The sequence below is a fragment of the Euprymna scolopes genome, chromosome 45 (assembly GCF_053919585.1).
Source record: "Euprymna scolopes isolate OS-2025 chromosome 45, ASM5391958v1, whole genome shotgun sequence".
Lineage (NCBI taxonomy): Eukaryota > Metazoa > Mollusca > Cephalopoda > Sepiida > Sepiolidae > Euprymna > Euprymna scolopes.
Window position 1 is genome coordinate 59,144,168 of NC_136526.1, and position 18,109 is coordinate 59,162,276.

Sequence of the window (18,109 nt, forward strand, 5' to 3'; positions counted from 1 at the left end):
CTGTAATATGAAGATTTTCTTCAAATAAACAATTCTACCAAAACATTTTGTGGGGTATATGGTTAGGAAAGAAGAAAAAAAAAGAAAAGTACCGGGCGTATCTGCATCGCTCTTTGGGAAAGAAGGAAAGGATGGCCAGCGCATTTGTATATGCAAAGGGCATCTTGGGAAGGCAGAGCATCATGAGAGAAGCTATTTTTTTTCCTGTCTCATCCTTTTTTTCTAAATAGGAGGATATAAAAGCAGGGAAAAATTCCCTGGAGCAGCAGAGAGAAAAGAGTCGTGAACATCTTCTCTTGAAAAGAATTTTGTATTGCTGACGTTCGGATTGTGCAGTGTGACATTGGTGGCAAGAGGCCAGGTGTGGTCGATTGGAAAAGAGGGCAGAAACGTGCTGTGACTCACTCCTGATTATAAACTGCAATATGAAAATTTTCTTTTAAACAATTCTACAAAAACATTTCAGCCGATAAAATTCTATTATTCACTCATCCTTTTCAAACTCACAATGAAGTCAGTGTAATGAGTTTTTTTAAAGATTATTCAGTTTTGTAAACATTGTTTTTAACTTGTCTATATTACAAATACAATTTTGCCTTATGACATGTAAAAACAAAAAAACAATTTCCCTGATTTTAAAAATGAATTTTGTTTCTTGCATTTTCTACTCCTCCTACTCCAGTTGTTCTTTTAAATCATTTTCTCTTTCAATTTATTTTTCAATCTTCATTTTGACTGCAATACTACTTGTTTGTTGTCTTACATTGAAAAAATTTATTTTTACAATAACAAATTCTGACTACGCATTTCAAAGAAATTAGTTCCTCCTCCCAAACATTACCTTCATCACCGAGTTAACTTGAAGTAATTACTTGTTCCTGAAAATAATTTTAGTTTGAATTTGATTGAGAGAATAACACAAAATATAGAATAGAATTTTTTATAGAAAAGCAAAAATATTTTTATTAATGTTCGTCAAATAATTTTTTTAAAAGAATATGAAATAAAACGTGGATTTATTTTCTATATTTAACAAAACCTCACACAAAAATGCAGTCAATATTTAACAAAACGTCATACAAAAATGAAGTAAAAAAATCACAAATGTGTTTTTTAAATGAGAGATAATTTAACAAAATCTGATCCAATATACGAATTATTAAAGGAAGAATGTTTTTAACATAGCACTGTTTCAAATCGATTTTGTGTTAGAAAATCTTTTATTTCAACTAATAATCCACTTTCAGATTATATTGTATAAATCATGAATTTTAGTAAAAAATCCTTTCATTTTTGTAACATTATATTTGAAAGAAAATACACAAATCCATATACAAATACAGAAAAACTGCACAAATATTCTATGCAATTAAGGTTATATTGCTTTATTTTTCTGTTAAAGTAGAAATGTATAATAAGAAATATTATTTTAAAAATCATTTCCTCGCATTAAATCCAAATTGATTCCTGATAAATCCAAAAGATCAGTGATAAATTTTATAAAATGTTCAAATTACATTATTTTTTGTTATAGAACAAACGATTTTTTTATCAAAAATTGTCCATATTTTCATTTCATTTTAAAAGTTATTCAGCTTTTGTATTGATTTAATTTCTACAAAGTTATATTAAACATATGCACCAAAAATTGTTCCAAATGTTTACAATGACATTATTTTCCAATCGATTTTATCTTAGAAAAAAATTTTCTTTTATTAAATAGATTAAATCAACTATTTATTTCAAACATTAAAACGAAATAAAATGAAAAAATTGCAATATGAATAATATGGACATTGGTTTCATGCTAATAATAATATTTGCATATGTGTAAGGTGGTCCCACACTACAAAAGATTCGTTCGACTGCATTGCAACATAAAGTTATAAAATAATATATGATTGTTTTGTAGCATCAGAATATTACATTCATTTCATATGAAGAACCACATAGGTTATTTTTCTGGGTTAAATATTACCTTTGCCTGGGAAGAAGTTGAAGAATATTTTCCCCCATGTTCTCTGTATTTGGCATGAGAATGAGCCCATATCAGTGACCACTTTTCGTCTCTCTCTCATCTGCCATCTTGAGAAGGTAGTTGTTTTTCCACTTCCTTCAGAGCTTTCATCATTATGAGGGCGCATCCTTATGGTACATATTTTTCCATGTAAGAAACCACGATTCGAAGGCAAGAAACTGATTCTGGTTTGTCTCTGGTATTGCAATCTTGTAAATTTAGGAGACGTGAAGATCTGCACCATTGCTATCCTCTTCCCGTCTAGTGGATGAACGAGTTGAGGGGCCGTTTTTATCATGGGTGCCGGCCTGTCAGTAAATTCTTTGTTTTACTTTTATTCAGTTTGTTTCTCTTTTTTTTTTCATTTTTCTTAACCTTTTTCTTCTAGGGGATTGGACATCCAATAGATGTCTGACATTTATCCCTATTTTAGTGAGTCCAACCAAGAGATCTTTTTAGGATTCTAGCCGTCCCTTCAGTGGAATCGTTTGTATTTCACTTGCACTTGGTTCACCGGGTATGCTTGCTATGTACTTTTTAAAGTTCTTTTTCATAAGCCCAGTTGCTCCTATAATGACTGGTATAATTGAAACGTCTTTTAGTTTCCAATTTCGTTTCATATCATACATAAGTCCTTGACAGTATGTGTTCGCATGTGATTGACTAAGTTGTGTTTCCTTGTAAAAGAAAAGCCACATACTTCACAAGCATATGGTTTCTCTCCAGTATGTTTTCGCATATGTATCAACATAGTATTTTTCTGTGTAAAAGAAGAGCCACATACTTCACAAGAATATGGTTTCTCTCCAGTATGTGTTCGCATATGTGCCAACAGATGTGGATTCTGTGTAAAAGAACTGCCGCATAGTTCACAAGAATATGGTCTTTCTCCAGTATGTGTTCGCATATGAATCACTAAATTGCGTTTACGTAAGAAAGAATGGCCACATACTTCACAAGAATATGGTTTCTCTCCAGTATGTGTTTGCATATGACATACCATGTTGTTTTTATGAGTAAAAGAACGGCCACATACTTCACAAGAATATGGTTTCTCACCAGTATGTGTTTGCATATGACATACCATGTTGTGTTTATGAGTAAAAGAACGGCCACATACTTCACAGGAATATGGTTTCTCTCCAGTATGTTTTTGCATATGTTTCAACATGGTATTTTTCAGTGTAAAAGAAGAGCCACATACTTCACAAGAAAATGGTTTCTCACCAGTATGTGTTCGCATGTGCAGAACCAAGTTGTGTTTCCTTCTAAAAGAAAAGTCGCATACTTCACAAGCATATGGTTTTTCTCCAGTATGTTTTTGCATATGTATCAACATAGTAGTTTTCAGTGTAAAAGAAGAGCCACATACTTCACAAGAAAATGGTTTCTCACCAGTATGTGTTCGCATGTGATTGACTAAGTCATGTTTCCTTGCAAAAGAAAAGCCACATACTTCACAAACATATGGTTTCTCTCCAGTATGTTTTCGCATATGTATCAACATAGTATTTTTCTGTGTAAAAGAAGAGTCACATACATCACAAGAATATGGTTTTTCTCCAGTATGTGTTCGCATATGTACTGACAGGCTTTGATTCTGTGCAAAAGAAGAGCCACATAGTCTACAAGAATATGGTTTCTCTCCAGTATGTGTTCGCATATGAATCACTAAACTGCGTTTACGTAAGAAAGAACGGCCACATACTTCACAAGAATATGGTTTATCTCCAGTATGTCTTCGTGTGTGAGTGACTAAGTCGTGTTTTCTTGTAAAAGAAAAGTCACATATTTCACAAGCATATGGTTTCTCTCCAGTATGTTTTCGCATATGTATCAACATAGTATTTTTCTGTGTAAAAGAAGAGCCACATATTTCACAAGAATATGGTTTCTCTCCAGTATGTGTTCGCATATGAATCTCTAAACTGCATTTACCTAAGAAAGAATGGCCACAGACTTCACAAGAATATGGTTTCTCTACAGTATGTGTTAGCATATGTTTTAACATGTGTTTTTTCCATGCAAAAGAAGAACTGCATATTTTACAAGGATATGTTTTTTCTCCAGTATGTGTTCGCATATGTATTGCTAAATATTGTTTTCTTGAAAAAGAAGAGCCACATTTTTTGCAAGAATAAGATTTTTCTTTAGAATCTGATTTAGTTTTCATTTTTTAAGTTCAAATATTTACGATTTTTAGACTTATTAGTTCTTTTATATTTTTCTTTTTCTGTTTTAAAATAAACAAAATGATTAAGAATGATTTTTGTTTAAGTTTTATCGATTTAAAGTTTAGCAGATCAGTTACAATTTATATTTTTCTCATGTCAACATGAAAATATATATTTTATGTTGTTTAATATAATTGATAATATAAGAATTGTGTGTGCAGATGATTAGGTCAATGAATTTACATCTACAGTTCAATCAAAATGGAAAACATCTGATGAATCACTAATTGTTTATCTTATGAGATGATATTTACACTTTACGTAAATAACACAATATAGATATCTAAAACTTCAGATATATTTTTTGTGTATTTTTAACTGATAATTTTACAAATCCACTATTTTGTCCCCCAAATTAGGGGTGTCATATGAATGTTCCTTTAAGCTGTATGTTTCTTTTCAATAATTTGGATGCCTGAAATATTGCATTTATTAAAAGGCTCATGAGTGCATTAGTCATATGTAATCAAAAGTACATTAGTTGTATGAATTTGGAACAATTATTGAATAGATATTTTAAAGATTCCGTAAATGTTTGTACATTTTTTTCAATGGAAACATGTTTTTCAATGTGTGATGGAACATATATATATAATTTATGCTCCTCTCTGTGCCATCTCACTATAAAACCAAAATTATCCAAATCAAATCAATATTGGATGTGAATTGATTGATGAATACTGAACATATAGGGTAGATCCAGTGAATGTTTTTGCAGTTTATGATATTTAAACCTTACATATTAACATAATGTGTACAGATTCTCACAATTCAATTATATGAATTATTTTCTTTACCATATTTAATAAGCCTAAGAAGAGAAGAAATACATACTCAGTTGTCAGTTTTTTTCCATGTATTTTCATAACATTCTCTTTGTGTAGTTCAGAAGGATATGATTTCTCTTGTTTTCCGGCTTTTAACTTTGTGCAATTTTCATTGTATTGATTGCTGACTATTCTGCAAAATGAAATAAAGAGAAATTTCAGTAAATAATATAATTTTATACATGTTCTTTGCAAAATGCTAAGATGTTAAGGTGTATACACGATTATTTTTAAAATGGATAAATTAGACATAAACATCTACATTTTTATCTAAAGGCACAATTAAACAATCATGCACAATTATTTTTTAACAGCTTTCGTTTAATAAAAATTGCCTCTACTATCGTTGCATTCTCATTTTTTGTAATGTTTAAAAAAGTTGTTGTGATTAATTACACAATCATGCACAATTATTTTAAAAGTCTTCAAATTCATTTTTGGTTGAACTAAAATTGTAATCAAAATATTTGTTGCAATAATTATCCATGCAGAAAATTATTTCTTTTTCATAAATATTAAAAAAAAACAAAAATCAACAAAAGATTTCTAAGTGATTTTCAACATTTCAGGATTTGTTTTTCATGAACATTAAATTAAACAAGAATAAACAAAACATTTCTCGGTGATTTTTATTATTTCATAATTTTTTCATAATATTAAAATAGACAAATATTAACAGAAGATTTCTTAGTGATTTACAACATTTTATTTTTTTCATAAATATTAAAATAAACAAAAGATTTCTTAGTGATTTTCAACATTTAATCATTTTTTCATAAATATTAAAATAAACAAAAATAAACAAAATATTTCTTGGTGATTTTCAACATTTCGTAATTGTTTTATAAATATTAAAATAAACAAAAAAACAAAAGTAAATTTAGTGATTTTCAACATTTTATAGATATTTTTTTATAAATATTAAAATAAACAAAAATAAACAAAACATTCCTTAGTGATTTTCAGCATTTCATAATTTTTTATAAATATTTAAATAAACAAAAGTAACCAAAATATTCCTTAGTGATTTTTAACATTTCATAATTTTTTAATAAATATTTCAACAAGCAAAAATAAACAAGAAATTTCTTGCTGATTTTTAACATTTCATAATTTTGTATAAATATTAAAATAAACAAAACTAAACACCAGATTTCTTAGTGATTTTCAACATTTAATTTTTTTCATAAATATTAACATAAACAAAAATCAACATTTCATGATTATTTTTTTTTTACTGTGAACTCATACTCTAATAATGGTAGAAATCGCTGTAAATTCTCAATCCAAAACGACAAGGCATCATAAAAGCCTTATAAATTATTTACAGGATTTAATTTATTGGTGATTTTCAACATTCCATAATTATTTTCTTTAATTTAAAATATTTTATAGTTTACAAAGAAATGATTCTTTTGGAGAAGCAACAATATTATATTTATAATCTTTATTTTGCAACACATTTGACTAATGTTTCTCGATGCATTAAATAAATCTAGCAATTTTTCCAATGCTTTTGATTGAACAATGCAAATAAATGTTTGAATATATAATATTTGAAAATTCTAAGAAATTGAAGAATATATAAATCACCATAATTTTTGATATGTTTTTCAGATTACCAAGATAAACAAATCTCAATTCTAAATCTATTTCTGACCACAGTTCCTGATTAATGTGAAAGGAATACAGTTAAACCATGCTGTGATAATTGTACAATTCATTCTAAATTCTTAACCCAAAGGTAAAGAGGAATTACTAAAAAAAAAGCCATTATAAGGCTTACTTGAACGTCATCAGGAATCTCATCAGATGTCCATTGGGAAATATATTTTCTCTTTCTGCAGAACAGTGTGCAAATGAGACCAGTGAATTGTTCAAAGCAGCAATAGAGGCTCATGTTCCCATGCATAAATTTTATAGCAAACAATTCTCCCTCAAATAGTTTATTTCTATTTGTGCAGCTGCCATTGCACAGATTTATCAAATATACAAATAGACAAAAGTTTATAGAAACTAGATTTGTAAGAAAGAAGTAGCGACAGAATACACCTAAAACTAAAAGAAAATGCATATACGTGCAAAAATTTGGGAACCTGTGATTCTAGAAAATGTTGTAAATAACTGTTGTATATAGGAAATCATGAATTCTTCCACTATCCAACAACCATGATGTTGTTTGTGTTGATCTAATCACTATTCAACAACCATGATGTTGTTTGTGTTGATCTAATCACTATCCAAAAACCATGATGTTGTTTGTGTTGATCTAATCACTATTCAACAACCATGATGTTGTTTGTGTTGATGTAATCACTATCCAACAATCATGATGTTGTTTCTATTGATCTAATCATTATCCAACAATCATGATGTTGTTTGTGTTGATCTAATCACTATTCAACAACCATGATGTTGTTTGTGTTGATCTAATCACTATCCAACAACCATGATAGTGTTTGTGTTGATCTAATCACTATCCAACAACCGTGATATTGTTTGTGTTGATGTAATCACTATCTAACAACCATGATATTTTTTTGTGGATCTAACCACTATCCAACAACCATGATGTTGTGTTGATCTAATCACTATCCAACAACCATGATGTTGTTTGTGTTGATCTTATCACTATCCAACAACCATTATGTTGTTTGTGTTGATCTAATCACTATCCAACAACCATGATGTTGTTTGTGTTGATCTAATCACTATCCAACAACCATGATGTTGTTTGTGTTGATCTAATCACTATTCAACAACCATGATTTTGTTTGTGTTGATCTAATCACTATCCAACAACCATGATGTTGTTTGTGTTGATCTAATCACTATCCAACAACCCTTATGTTGTTTGTGTTGATCTAACACTATCCAACAACCATGATTTTGTTTGTGTTGATCTAATCACTATCCAATAATCATGATATTGTTTGTGTTGATCTAATCACTATCCAACAACCATGATGTTGTTTGTGTTGATCTAACCACTATTCAACGATCATGGTGTTGTTTGTGTTGATCTAATCACTATCCAACGATCATGATGTTGTTTGTGTTGATCTAATCACTATCCAACGATCATGATGTTGTTTGTGTTGATCTAATCACTATTCAACAATCATGATGTTGTTTGTGTTGATCTAATCACTATCCAACGATCATGATGTTTTTTGTGTTGATCTAATCACTATTCAACAATCATGATGTTGTGTTGATCTAATCAATATTCAACAACTATGATGTTGTTTGTGTTGATCTAATCACTATCCAAAAACCATGATGTTGTTTGTGTTGATCTAATCACTATCCAACGATCATGATGTTGTTTGTGTTGATCTAATCACTATCCAACAACCATGATGTTGTTTGTGTTGATCTAATCACTATCCAACAACCATGATGTTGTTTGTGTTGATCTAATCACTATCTAAGGATCATGATGTTGTTTGTGTTGATCTAATAACTATCCAACGATCATGATGTTGTTTGTGTTCATCTAATCACTATTCAACAATCATGATGTTGTCTTGATCTAATCACTATCCAACAACCATTATGTTGTTTGTGTTGATCTAATCACTATTCAACAACCATGATGTTGTGTTGATCTAATCACTATCCAACAACCATGATGTTGTTTGTGTTGATCTAATCACTATTCAACAACCATGATGTTGTTTGTGTTAATCTAATCACTATTCAACAATCATGGTGTTGTTTGTGTTGATCTAATCACTATCCAACAACCATGATGTTGTTTGTGTTGATCTAATCACTATACAACAACCATGATGTTGTTTGTGTTGCTCTAATCATTATATAACAACGATGATGTTGTTTGTGTTGATCTAATCACTATTCAACAACCATGATATTGTTTGTGTTGATCTAATCACTATATAACAGCCATGATGTTGTTTGTGTTGATCTAATCACTATCCAACAGCCATGATGTTGTTTGTGTTGATCTAATCACTATCCAACAGCCATGATGTTGTTTGTGTTGATCTAATCACTATCTAACAACCATGATGTTGTTTGTGTTGATCTAATCACTATCCAACAACCATGATGTTGTTTGTGTTGATCTAATAACTATCCAACAGCCATGATGTTGTTTTTGTGGATCTAATAACTATTCAACAATCATGATGTTATTTTTGTTAATCTAATCACTATTCAACAATCATGATGTTGTTTGTGTTGATCTAATCACTATACAACAACCATGATGTTGTTTGTGTTGATCTAATCACTATCCAAAAACCATGATGTTGTTTGTGTTGATCTAATCACTATATAACAACCATGATGTTGTTTCTGTTGATCTAATCACTATCCAACAACCATGATGTTGTTTGTGTTGATCTAATCACTATCCAACAATCATGATATTATTTGTATTTATTTAATCACTATCCAACAACCATGATATTGTTTGTGTTGATCTAATCTCTATATAACAACCATGATATTGTTTGTGTTGATCTAATCACTATCCAACAAATATGATGTTGTTTGTGTTGATCTAATCACTATCAAACAACCATGATATTGTTTGTGTTGATCTAATCACTATATAACAACCATGATGTTGTTTGTGTTGATCTAATCACTATCTAACAACCATGATATTGTTTGTGTTGATCTAATCACTATCCAACAACCATGTATTGTTTGTGTTGATGTAATCACTATCTAACAACCATGATATTTTTTTGTGGATCTAACCACTATCCAACAACCATGATGTTGTGTTGATCTAATCACTATCCAACGATCATGATGTTGTTTGTGTTGATCTAATCACTATTCAACAATCATGATGTTGTGTTGATCTAATCACTATCCAACGATCATGATGTTGTTTGTGTTTATCTAATCACTATTCAACAACCATGATATTGTGTTGATCTAATCACTATCCAACGATCATGATGTTGTTTGTGTTGATCTAATCACTATTCAACAATCATGATGTTGTGTTGATCTAATCACTATCCAACGATCATGATGTTGTTTGTGTTGATCTAATCACTATCCAACAATCATGATGTTTTGTTGATCCAATCACTATCTACCAACCATGATGTTGTGTTGATCTGATCACTATCCAACGATCATGATGTTGTTTGTGTTGATCTAATCACTATTCAACAATCATGATGTTGTGTTGATCTAATCACTATCCAACAACCATGATGTTGTTTGTGTTGATCTAATCACTAACAACCATTATGTTGTTTGTGTTGATCTAATCACTATCCAACAACCATGATGTTATTAGTGTTGATCTAATCACTTTGGTTTGGAAACCTGACGCTTCCAATCCTCATTCAATACCTGGAAGCAGAAGACAACTTCAATTAACCATCAACATTGCTTCTCTCTTCTTCATTTCCATCCAAATGAGGATTATAGAAAATTTTTGTATGTATAAATGTCCGGTAGTAAAGAACTGCCACCACTTATAAACTTATATACACATACACTATAATATTCACACCTATACACTTGTAACCACTGGTTTACAAATGGAAGCAGTTCATAACTTCTACTAAAGATGCTGTAGAAGCCCTCTCTTATGTCAATGCATCTGCCAATTGATGCCTACCTTCAACCCAGCGTACAATTATTTCCTGTTCACTTATCATTTCTCTTAATCTTGCTACATCCACTCTGAGTCTTCTATCAAATATAACATTTGTGGTTTCAAGAGTATCCATTAGAGATTTATTGTCTGTGTAACAAATGACAGGAGGCAATTTATCCAAATTAAATATTTCACAAATAAGAGAGGCCACAAGATATCCTGAATCAGCTCCTTAAGTCAACGAAAGGGTCTCTGAAGTCAAAGGACTTTTTGTTAATCTTACCAATCTCTTCGAGTGCCAACTAATAGGAATAACTTTTCCATTGTCCCCTCTCACAAATACAATATGGCCACCATGTGAGGATCCGTCTGGCATACTAGCATGGGTAGCATCAGAATAGACAACCACACTCAAATTCCTGAAATCACCTAAGGCAGGGAAATAAAGACAAAGTCACTCCCTTTTAAGCTTTGCAATGGCTTTATAAGCTTCACAGACTGATTTTAGGTTGTTTTCCAGTATTACTAAACATGCAAGTTTCAAAATTTAAATCCAGTCGTGTTTGAGATGTAACCAATAACAACTGACCTTCTAGTCTCTTCAGATCAGAACGTTTCTCAATAGTAAGGTGATTATCTTTTCTAATACATCTCCCTCTCCAAACAACAATTGGCTTCATACTGTTCACATACACATGTTGTGTAACCTGAATTCCAGACGAGTTTTGTGATACATCCAAACCGACATACTTAAAAGATCCACAGTCATGGGTGTAATCTTAAAATGTCGCATGAGGCCAGCAACAACATTAAGTTTAAATTATAGATCACCACAGAAAGCAACATCATCCACATGAGTGCACTTAATTTGCCATTGCTCTTATGCCACAACTAAGAAAGCTAACATGCTTGCCTATCAGTTTGCCTCACTCTAAATTGGACCAAGCAAACCACTCCCTCCCTTTTTTTCCTTTGTGGACTGATACCACACAAGATGATCTGAAAATCGCTCTTTCTCAAGTACATGATATCGTAAAAACCTAGACACCTCAAAAGCATGTGGAATTGATCTCATCCCGGCTATACTATTAGAAAAATGCTCTGCTGAGGTTGCTCTCGTCGTCTTCAAACTTTAAAACAATGCCTTAACTAATTTTGCTTTATGCCAAGGCTGCTGCAAAGAAGGTGGGCTCTCTTTACTGTGCTAGAAAATTGCTTATGCCTGAAAGTATCCTGTACATCAGCAAGGCCACCATTTTCTCATGTCTGGAGTATTGTTGTCCCATTTGGGCTGGTACATCTAGTCTCTAACTCCTGGACAGGGTTCAAAAGAGAGTCGCCAACCTGATAGGTCCTGAACTGTCATCTAATCTTCAACCTCTATCCCATCGACAAAGTATTGCATCGATCTGCCTGGTTTACAAATACTTTAATGGTGGATGCTCTTACAAACTACTAGCCCTTGTACCCCCTTCATGTAAATACCTTGACAAAATCGACAAGCAGCAAGGTCCCATCCTTACAAAGTAGAGATCCCTAAATGTTAGAAAGCTTTATACTCTGATAGTTTCTTATACAATAATTTAGTAATGTGGACAAATATCAATCCGTTATTGAATAGATTAAGGTAGCTAAGCATGTGTGTTAGTTATGATTGATGAAGAAACTTGACTGTTGGTCTCTGTACATATGTTCATGGTTTGCCAGTAGTAAAGTGAGACAAAATGGAGTTTTGTTTTTAAACAAAAGTCGTATTTACAACATTCATTAGTGACATTTACTGGAATGAAAAGGGGAAGACGTGCAGTCATATTTCTCCACCAAGTAGAACATGCTGAAACACTATCGTTATTCTTACAGCTTCTACACAATATTAAGCAAGAGAATTTGTTGGACAATTACAGCGATACTTTATTGTTGGGTGGATTTTTACCATAAACTAATGTTTGAGCTCCTATAATTGCTATTCACGCTGATGGCTGTCATCAATCAGCACAAAGCAAAAGTGGTTTATGGTAGATGAGAGCCATTCATTTCAATTGAGGTCAGACAGGAATCAGAACGTTAATGAAGTAACCATTTCCCCAGTACTTAACATGCTCAAGATCAGAGGAGAGAGAAACAAAGAGAACTTGGTCGTATATGGCTTTTGATATGTTGCCATAGATGGAAGTGTTGTAAGCATAAATATCTATTATCTTAGGACGTGATTTGGGAGATCATTGATGTACATCAAGAAGAGAGTGTGGCCTAGAATGAACTCATGATGGACTTCAGTATTAATACTGTGAGCTTCTGATTTCTGCCCATTAACCACTACTCTTATGAACCTATTAGAAAGAAATGATTTATTAACTGACAAAACATTTCCAGCAATACCGTAGCTGGAGACTTTGTGGAGTAGAGTTTTATGCCATACCCTATCAAAGTCCTTTGATATGTCATGAGCTATTTGCCTTGAAAGGAAGCCTCCATCGAGAGATTTGCTAATCCTATGAGATATGACTTTTACCACATCGTCTGTAGATCTAGCAGGATGGAAACGATATATTATGTCACTAAGGTTATTTTTGCTGAGGTTGTTGACTACTTCTCTATTTAACACAGATTCCAGCAACTTATGATGCACAGGAGACTGATATATCTGTATTGAGAGAAAGATAACCGATCAACTGAATTTTTCAATACTGATGAGGTTTTCCAGGCTATTGGAAAGCAATTTCCCATAAAGCAACACAGGATGATAAATACACACAGACAGTCCTCCATTATTAAGACAAAATTCATGCTGCAGAAGAAGAAACTTTTCAACACAAATGCATAGAAAATTGCACAAGTTCTCTGGTGCAAACAAAAATGATCATGATACTTCATCCTGTGGTCAAAGCATGGGGGATGTAGAGGGAAAAGATTATCAACTAATGTGTTGGAATAGTATCTAGAAGTTATCTGCCAATTGTACAGGAAGTACCAGTGAGTTATCTATAGTCTAGCAAATTCGTTTTGTCTAGATCAAACACAAACACAGAACAAACTATGCAGTAAGTAGCACACACACACATGCATAGAGTGAGGCACGTGCAAACATGACATTGTTTAGTGATACGTGTGCATTTCCTACGACCTCTGACATAGCCTTCCATTTCCCTTCTTTATTTCCTCTTTTTGCTTGGCACCAAGCAGTGCACGTGTACAAACACACATGCTACATAAGCATGCAGTCGGAGAGCAGCAAACAGACTTGTGAGGTAAAGCGATTGATCCTTCACAAACTTTAATACCAACCAAAAACAATTGAACATAATGTCTTACCAAGAACAATCAATTATTCATAAAATTCAACGATGCTATTGAACTTTTATAAACATTCAGTTACACAGATTTTTACACAATGAAACTTGCAGTTTATCTTCACCTGTTCGTGTACACCTACAAATGTTTTAATGTTATTTTGCTTGTATGAAGAAATGTTTCTTGTATATTTTTTGTAACTTGGTATTTTGTTATAATTAATTACAGTTGTAGTTATTGAACACGTCCCTATTTCTTTACCGATCGGTATATACAATCCCAACATATCTGTCCCTCGAGAGTATATAAGAAATGGAAAATAGCCATTTTTCTTTTGGGTGGATCTTAACAATGAATTGTAGAACCACGTCTTCCATATTTACAGGACTTTAGTGTCTTTTGTAAAATATATGAGAAATATTTTTAAAAAATTGCTAACATCTAACTAAAATAAATGCGCTTTTAGTACTTAAAATAGATCTTAAGAAAATTATTATTTTGTTTACATAAAATAATACATTTCTACTAAGATCAAAATATGTTTATTATATTGTTATTTTTAATTAATGCAGAAAACTTCATTAAAACTGATTGATTAGGTGAAATTTTGGTGTTTTTTTAAGTGAAGGGAGAGGCACTTCCTGTTGATATTTTTTTTGTCAATATAAGTATTATTCTTCCATGTTTTTCCACTTTTTCATTCAAAATATAAATATTTCCTTTAAACATTGAAAATTTCCATAACATGTTAAATATCTTCTCGTGATGTTTTTATTACCGGGGTTTTAACGTTTCATTTTAACTGAATAATACTAACAATGTTAGAGTAGTTAATAATAGGTTAGGTAATTGCGATGTTTTCAATATAAAAAATAATTTTCAAGGCACTTGAAAAAAAACAACTTTTAAAACAAAAGTAAACAATAAAAACCCGATTGAGTGATTTCTATAGTACCATTCTTCGTTTCTATGCAATCATGGAATATTGAGTCATTTCTCTATTAAAACAAAGACAATCATAATGGTTTCGACGCGCCCCTGTAGTAAAACAAAGGGAATCATAATGTAATAAAAAAGAGCTTCAAAAGCAATTAAATTAATAAATACTTACTTTTTGTTTGGCAATCTGTTTTTAACAAAGAAACGATTATAAGATGAGTTAATTTAAACGAGACGAGTTTGACGGATGGAAGGCAACATTTTAAGATGGCGACTGGAAAAGCAAGTTCGCAGAAAATTAAAAAAAATTTTTTTCATTTTATTTTGATTTAATTTTTTTTTTTGGAGTTGTGTTGAATTAAATAAAAAATATTTCAAAAGTTGTATTCATTGTTAAAAATGATTGTCAATCACGCATATTAACTTACTTGAGCAATTTCCTTTTATTTATTTACTTATTTAATTTTGACAGTTTTCCAGGTTTCCGCCTGTTGGGATATGCTGAAAACGAATATCACATTTAAATTTTCTGCAAGTAAGTAATTTTCTAGATATTAATCAATACTATTTCTTATGTTTTTGATGGCGATCATCTTGGTACCCACGAGCACGCATTTGTATGTATAAACACAACTTTGAGAAACTATTCACAACGCGCGAGTCATTTCGAATGACAAATCGAGTTTCACAATTTTATTCGTTTTCAGCGGGTTATTTTGAATTTGAGGGTTTGTATTACTGTAGATAGATTCACAAAAAGTTGTCAAAAAACAAATATATAACAATAAATGTTATCAAAGGCAAGATAAATTACTTTTCTACCAAACTGGATATATTTTTTGTGTTTTTATTCAATGTAACATGTTTATTCAGTTCGAAAACCGTACAGTGTTAACCGATGTATTGGAAAATTCAAGATGGCGTCTGACTCTCTCTTTAACACGGTAAGTTTGGGCAAAGGTGTTATAAATAAAAAACTAGACAAAATACTATTAAAAACCCGCCGAATATATGTCAACTTATGTCACGGTAACATATATTGAGTGAGTTTTAACAGTATTTTATCCAGTTTTTTTATTTATAACACCTTTTCCCAAACTTCCCGTGTTAAAGAGAGAGTCAGACGCCATCTTGAATTTTCCAATACATCGGTAAACACTGTACGGTTTTCGAGCTGAATAAACATGTTACATTGAATAAAAACACGAAAAATATATCCAGTTTGGTAGAAGAGTAACTTATATTGCCTTTGATAACATTTATTTGTTATATATTTGTTTTTTGACAACTTTTTCGAATCTATGTGTACAGTAATACAAACCCTTTTCTGCATACCCGAAAACCTATGGAAATCGTCATTTTAATAGAAAATGTTAAAGTGGAAACCAAGCAAAAATTATGTTTTTTTTTGTTTGTTTGTTTAAGATTTGCCTTAAGAAGGTTCCATCCTTAAATATTACTGGCCCTCTTGCAGTTTAAGGAAACGAAAATATCAAGAAGAAAATGGGGCACAAGTCGTGTAAAACAAAGGGAATCATAATGTAATAAAAAAAGAGCTTCAAAAGCAATTAAATTAATAAATACTTACTTTTTGTTTGGCAATCTGTTTTTAACAAAGAAACGATTATAAGATGAGTTAATTTAAACGAGACGAGTTTGACGGGTGGAAGTCAACATTTTAAGATGGCGACCGGAAAAGCAAGTTCGCAGAAAATTAAAACATTTTTTTTTATTGTAATTTTATTTATTTTTTTTTTTTTGTAAAATTACAAAATATTTTTCATTGTTAAAAATTTATTCGTGAGTTAATAAATAAATAAAGAAAGAAAGCACCTTTTTTTTTTTTGCGTTGTGTTAAATTACAAAATATTCTTTCATCGTTAAAAATTATTGGCGGTCACGCATATTAACTTACTTTAGCCATCACCACGTCATAGGAAATAGACGGTGAAAGTCAATAAGGACTACCATTTTTATGTGAACTTTTCCAAAATGTACGCATGATCTGATGACGTCATCAATTGATGTGCTTGATGCTAGCCACGTCGAACGAATTTTTTTTTACTATAATTTAATTTAATAGAAATTTACAATCAAATAGTTAACTTAAAGATTACATCATCGAAATGTAAAAAAAAAGATTCATCTTTATCGTTAGAAATAATTAAGTAAAACGTGTTTTTTTTTCAGTAGGGTGGGGGGTAGAAAACATAACACAAAAATAAAATGCTACGTGACTTTTTTGACATCTACGGAAGAGCAAAAGCAACAATACACCTGTTATTTGTTTATTTAAGTTTTCGATACTTTGGAACGATTTAAATTATTTACACAGAAGAGCATTTTACCCCCCCCCCCCGAATGCTACTTGGGAATAATTTTCCCTTTTACCAGTTTAATGCCTCCAATATATATATATATATATATATATATAATAAAACAAACCCATATATATATATATATATATATATATATATATATATATATATATATATATATATATATATATATATATAGGGTTTGTTTTTATACACATTGATTCGAAAATGATGTCGAATAACAAATATATAGCAAATAAATGTAATGAAAGGCAAGATAAGTAATTTTTCTACCTAACTGGGTAAGTTTGTTTTTTAAATGTTTTTTTATTTAATGTAAAATGTTTATTCGGTTCGAAAAAGACTCGATATTCACTTCAAAATAAGAAATAAAACAAAGACATCGAGGCCATCTTTTCTTGTTCGCCCCGACAACCTTCTACATTGCTGTTTTTTGTTTGTTTGTTTGTTTTTTTCTTTTGGTAAATATGAAGACTTACGCCACCCTCGAAAATTGCTTTAAAATTACCAGTCATATAGGTTTTTGCGGCAAATGAATAGTTTTCAAGATATGAAGAAATGTTAGTTTGAAAAAAGTAGGGGATCAGTTTTAATAATTTAATATAAAATGAACACCCACTTTGTGGCCACAGTTTTTTTTTTCGGGTGAAGGGACTTTTTTTCACCCTAGGAAAATCCTTTAAAATTACCACTAAAGTTTAAAATTTCAGGAAACAAGTAGTTTCCAAGATATGAAGAAATGCACTCACTTTATGGCCAGTGTAAACTAGAAAAAATACTGTTAGAAATTCGCTCAATATATGTTGTTACATAGGCTGACATATATTCGGTGGGGTTTAATAGTATTTTGTCCAGTTTTTTTATTT

At 31.1% G+C, this 18,109-nt stretch overlaps 1 protein-coding gene across 2 annotated transcripts; it reads right to left on the reverse strand.

Annotated features, from left to right (window-relative positions):
• Positions 1 to 1,193: 1,193 nt before the first annotated feature.
• On the reverse strand, positions 1,194 to 16,723 carry LOC145269748 (uncharacterized). 2 transcript variants are annotated; one of them, XM_080125477.1, is made up of 2 exons: positions 16,493 to 16,723; positions 1,194 to 5,211 (listed from the first exon to the last, which is right to left on the reverse strand). In XM_080125477.1, the coding sequence occupies exon 2, from the start codon at positions 4,188 to 4,190 to the stop codon at positions 2,634 to 2,636; it is 1,557 nt and encodes a 518-aa protein (XP_079981603.1). In that variant the 5' UTR covers positions 4,191 to 5,211; positions 16,493 to 16,723; the 3' UTR covers positions 1,194 to 2,633. The 2 variants fall into 2 exon arrangements, with proteins under 2 accessions (XP_079981603.1, XP_079981602.1); XM_080125476.1 differs by lacking the exon at positions 16,493 to 16,723 and adding an exon at positions 15,077 to 15,170.
• Positions 16,724 to 18,109: the final 1,386 nt, after the last annotated feature.

Coding starts and splice junctions, on each gene's coding strand:
- LOC145269748 (XM_080125477.1), bottom strand. CDS start 4,190: ATGAAAACTAAATCAGATTCTAAAGAAAAATCTTATTCTTGCAAAAAA.